The sequence below is a fragment of the Homarus americanus genome, unplaced genomic scaffold (genome assembly GCF_018991925.1).
Source record: "Homarus americanus isolate GMGI-L3 unplaced genomic scaffold, GMGI_Hamer_2.0 scaffold16894, whole genome shotgun sequence".
Taxonomy (NCBI): Eukaryota; Metazoa; Arthropoda; class Malacostraca; order Decapoda; family Nephropidae; genus Homarus; species Homarus americanus.
Window position 1 is genome coordinate 5173281 of NW_024746541.1, and position 4806 is coordinate 5178086.

General features: G+C 38.7%; 1 protein-coding gene across 1 annotated transcript; it reads right to left on the bottom strand.

Annotated features, from left to right (window-relative positions):
• Positions 1–257: 257 nt before the first annotated feature.
• Positions 258–4338, bottom strand: LOC121879296 (hemocyanin B chain-like). The gene is made up of 3 exons (XM_042385893.1): positions 4208–4338; positions 1526–3049; positions 258–1263 (listed from the first exon to the last, which is right to left on the bottom strand). Exons 1-3 carry the CDS (start codon positions 4305–4307, stop codon positions 818–820), a joined length of 2070 nt encoding a protein of 689 aa, XP_042241827.1. The 5' UTR covers positions 4308–4338; the 3' UTR covers positions 258–817.
• Between the last annotated feature and the right edge of the window lie 468 nt (positions 4339–4806).

Below are 4806 nucleotides of genomic sequence, written 5' to 3' on the forward strand. Positions count from 1 at the left end.
TGCATTGTAGATCCACCGAATGATTACCTTAGAAAAGTCGTAGTAATTTTCTTTCCTAATTTTAACTAAGGGGTCGGGGGTTAATTAAGAAATAAGATGATTAAATAATCAAAGCACCACGATTATTTGCCCGTGAACTAACGATTGTATTTTTCGTTAATTGTTTCATTTCATTTCCTTTAATAATAAAATACGATTTCTCATAGAATATTTAATAATTTAATATCTTATACTTGTTTACTCAAAATAAATAGGAGTTAAAATTTTCAACAGATTTATTCTGTATATTCACATTCTATACCTTCTTAATTGACAGTAAGTTGCAAAACTCATATTGATTTTCTTGCCCAAATAAACATCCATGAATTTCTGTAACAATTATTAATAGAACTATTAATGATCACTATACATGCATAAAGCATTTTATACCCACATCAGCTTACCTGTATGATTTACTAACATTGGCAACTCTCTCAATGGTAATCATAAAAATTAATAATGTTCATAAAAGAGAATGAATAGTTTCATGTATTGTATTTTGAAGTAAAACAAGACTGAATTGCTGCTGAATTTTGACAAGTTTGTTGTTTGAATGAAATGAAAAAAATAATAATAATGATTAGATAAACACATTGATTTTTGCATGAAAATGGATATTCCAATGAAATTGTATTTTCATTGAAACAAATAATTTGAAGTATTTTTCATTTTTTTCATACTGTACTAAGAATACATGTACTGTATATACATATTAAAGATCTTAAAGATAAGGTTCTTCGTGAAATACATCAAAACAGATATCTTAATATTGTTTTATCTAGTGATCTTCATGGTGAAGTTCATGGAAGACCTTCACAGTTGTTGTCTTGATATTAGGAATGTCTAAGATGAGGCGCTTGTCGGGAATGTGACGATCCAGTGGGTAGCCCATGGGCTTCTTGTCTGGATATTTTTCGCCACGGATGCCGCACTGAGAGTGGGTGCCACCGTGCTCGTTGTCTTCCGAATGTTCTATGACTTTATCTTCCTCACCATTGGTCACAGCCACCAGCAACAAAAACTCCATGCCGTTGGTTTGACCCTTGGGCAGGAGCATTCTATGAGGGAGGCCACATGAGCGTTCAAATTGATGTAGGTCGAGTTCGTCGCCACTGATGAGGGCTTCATCCGCCTTTTCCATTAGAGTGTGTAAACTTGGACTATCAGGTGTTGTGACTGATGAATCGGAAGACTTGCGCATTACATTAGTTTTTCCAGGGGCCACTGTTGTAAAGAAAAATATAATTAATTTGTATATCAGTAATAAAAGTTTTATTCCCTATAAATCAATTCCTTCCAATAAATAACATTAGGTAATGTACGACTTAATTGTAATAGCTGGAAATATAACAAATTAATATATATATATATATATATATATATATATATATATATATATATATATATATATATATATATATATATATATATATATATAATGTGACCTATGATGGAGGCAAAAAGAAAATTGCTGTAGTATACTTACACTTTTTCCAGAATTTGTCCATTTCAATGCAGTACCATCGTCCCTCATCCCAGGTAAATTCTATTCCATTAGCATCATTCTTAGGGCACAAATAAATGCGCATGGTCGCTAGAACATCTTCATCATTGTTATTGTTGACGTCAATTTTATAGGTAAACTCATGATGGTTCAGGCGGGGAATGAGAGTGGAGATTGCCACTTCTTCTACCGCATCAGATTTGTCTACAGCATTGGCGATACTGAATTCAAATTGCTCAAAGTAAGTTTTAAGCTCTCCTTCAATGGCAATATCGTCGACAGCCACACCTGTAAACTCTAAATCTTCCCTAGTATAAATAGGAAGTGAGTTTTTGTGTTCCTTGAAGATGTTATCCATGTATTTGTGAAGTCGGAAAAAACTTGGGTCGCGGGTGGCAGTCTCAAAGTGTTCCATCACACCGGGAGGCATGTTGAATTTGCCATGGGGATCACCTTGTCGGCCAAGCATTATGTGAGCTGTGTTGTGCAGTGCACCATAATACTGGGCGTTGGGGCTGTACATAGATGATTCAATGATGTCTCCGAGGACGTCAATGCCGTGATCGTTCAGGATATCGATGTTGTTACCATCCTTGTCAGTAACGTAGCCGTGAGCTATAGCGTCGCGAATGCGGCTCTCAGAAATAATCATGTCACGCACACGAGCTACACCGTCCACATCCTCAAAGTGAACGTTGTCAGGACGTGCAGGGAACTCACCACCATACTTGTAGCTGGTATGTGGTGCAAAACCTTCACGAATAATACGCTCCCAGTGTAGCTCGTCAACCACATCCAGCCAGTTAGAAAGACGCTCAGCGTCAAAGCGTGCAGTAAGTTGATGATGGACCCAGAAGAATAGCTCGCCCTTGCGATCGAGATGGTAGCCGTAGGAGTCCTCCCACCAGAAAGGGAAGTCCATATGCCAAGTAACGTGGTGAATGTTCATGCCAATGTCCTCACCGAAGTAGGCCACTCTTTGTTCCTTGTTCTTTTTCGTTCCTGTAAATTTCATCTGAAACCTGCCTGGTGTCTGGGTCATCTTGGCAGTGTAGGCCTTGTGGATGATTTCGCTGTTGGTGAACATGTGAGGAGTGATTTCGTAGAGTGGAGGCAGAACTACTCCGGTTCCCAGATCAGAGTGGACAACAGCTGTGTAGAATGCGTAAAGGAACTCTCCCTCATTCATGTGCTCACGGAAGTATGCGGCATTATTGACAAAGCAGGTCCACGTCTTGCAGTGCATGAAAACATCGAAGAGCATGAGAGCCTCTCTGCGATGACGTGAGTTGAAAAGGGAGAACAAATGGTGCCTCTCCAAGAGCATGTGATCATTCATATCATTCATAAGGTGATGAACGGCTTGGCCATCATCACTATACATGGAAGTGTCAGCCTCAGGGTTGAATGCGTTTGCGATATCCTGTAAGTCAGGATAGCGAATACGTTCGTATATCCTGTCCACCAGGTGGTTGACATCCTGCTGCTTCTTGGCCTGACTCACTCCTACAATAAATGGAAATTTACATGAAATGAAACATGTGGAAAAGTAACTTTAGTTATGCACTGCGTCAATAATTATGCTCATAATGCACATCAGAGTGTGAATGCCTTAGTGGGAATATCCTAATGTATTTTGTTTGTTATTTTGTTTGAAGGGCTATTCCCCGAAAAAAAAAATTATATATATATATATATATATATAAATATATAAATAAATAAATAAATAAATAAATAAATAAATAAATAAATAAATAAATATATATATATATATATATATATATATATATATATATATATATATATATATATATATATATATATATATATATATATATTTTTTTTTTTTTCACCTGACTAAACTTGACTAGTCACGTCGCCCTTTCTCTTAAGCACATTTGCGTGTGTGGTTGTGGTGGTGTGCGGATTAGTGGATGTCATGTTTATGACCTGAACTCATGTTTACTAAGGTCACCCTGTGTACTTAAGCCTTTCTCTCACCATGTAATTCAGTTGCCTCTGGAGATGTTTTGAATAAAGTCGAAAGCTAAGGTGCTTCGTTTTACCAAATCCGGCTTCGAAACACGAGGTTCCATATATATTTCATTAGCCCATGAAGCACGCGGACGTCTACATATAATCAACAACCTCACCCCACCACGATCTTATGTGTGTGTGACTGAGGAATGCTACCTTTGGTAAAACGTTACTCTGATCACCTAAGAGGCACGGGTATTCCCCAATTGGAGGTTCATGGCGCCATAAGCTCGATGAACAGGCTTTGTGTAAAATATAACAATGTCTAGGAATGCTTTTAGTGTCCTGGTGGTCTAGAGATAGCGTTCCCCGGTCACGCACATAAGATCGTGGGTTCGAATCCTGGCGGGATGAGGTTGTTGATTACATATAGAAGTCCGCACGCTTTATGGGCTATTGAAATATATATATATATATATATATATATATATATATATATATATATATATATATATATATATATATATATATATATATATAAAATGTGTGTTTGTGTCAACAGGTACCTACAGGTATATGTTGATGTTTGTCTTTATAAATAATTTTGTGAGGTAAACGTGTGAGAGTTTCATTAATCGAACAAATCATATTTTATAATGAGTTCATATTAGTACAAGTGGTACTCACCCGGGTCATCATTCTGGAAGCTTTCCAGCAGGTTTTCCTGGCCAAAGCTTGGCCAGGCAGCAGCTGCAGCCACCAGTGTGCACAACACGAGGACCTTCATAGTGATGGTGGTTGTGAGTTGTCGTCTACCATCTTATATACCCCTACTCACCCGCGCTCATAGAAGTGTCTTATATAATACTGATAGCTGTTGTTGCCCACCATAGACACCTCTACATAACTTAACTTATATATGTGTGTGTGTGTGTGTGTGTGTGTGTGTACAGGGTGGTGTGATGCGTTTAGTGTGGCAGCATTATGTTAGTACAAGGGTGCAAGCACTGCTTGCTTCCTTTCGCTTTCAGCTACCGCTGCTTGCTAGCCCTCGTGGCGAACAGGGAAGCAACTTGCATAAGTCTTCCCCTGACAATACACAGCCTCTTCACCATACTTGCTGTTCCTCCCCTTGGCAACACGCGGTGGGCCCAGGCTAGACCAGCAGGGGATGTCTGAGGAAGAGTGGGCCACAGAGGGACAGCGCATTGACCCACTGGCATGTGGACACATCCTGGCGCCTACCAACCACAGCCCCACTGCCTTGCATATTAACCTAGGCAGGT

What these genes read in the sequence shown, in the direction of transcription:
- LOC121879296 (XM_042385893.1), bottom strand. Translation starts at nt 4,307, where the DNA reads ATGAAGGTCCTCGTGTTGTGCACACTGGTGGCTGCAGCTGCTGCCTGG. An exon ending in CTTCCAGAATGATGACCCGG is followed by an intron (nt 3,050 to 4,207) that starts GTGAGTACCACT and finishes CATTTATTGTAG; the next exon opens with GAGTGAGTCAGGCCAAGAAG. An exon ending in GGACAAATTCTGGAAAAAGT is followed by an intron (nt 1,264 to 1,525) that starts GTAAGTATACTA and finishes TCTTTACAACAG; the next exon opens with TGGCCCCTGGAAAAACTAAT.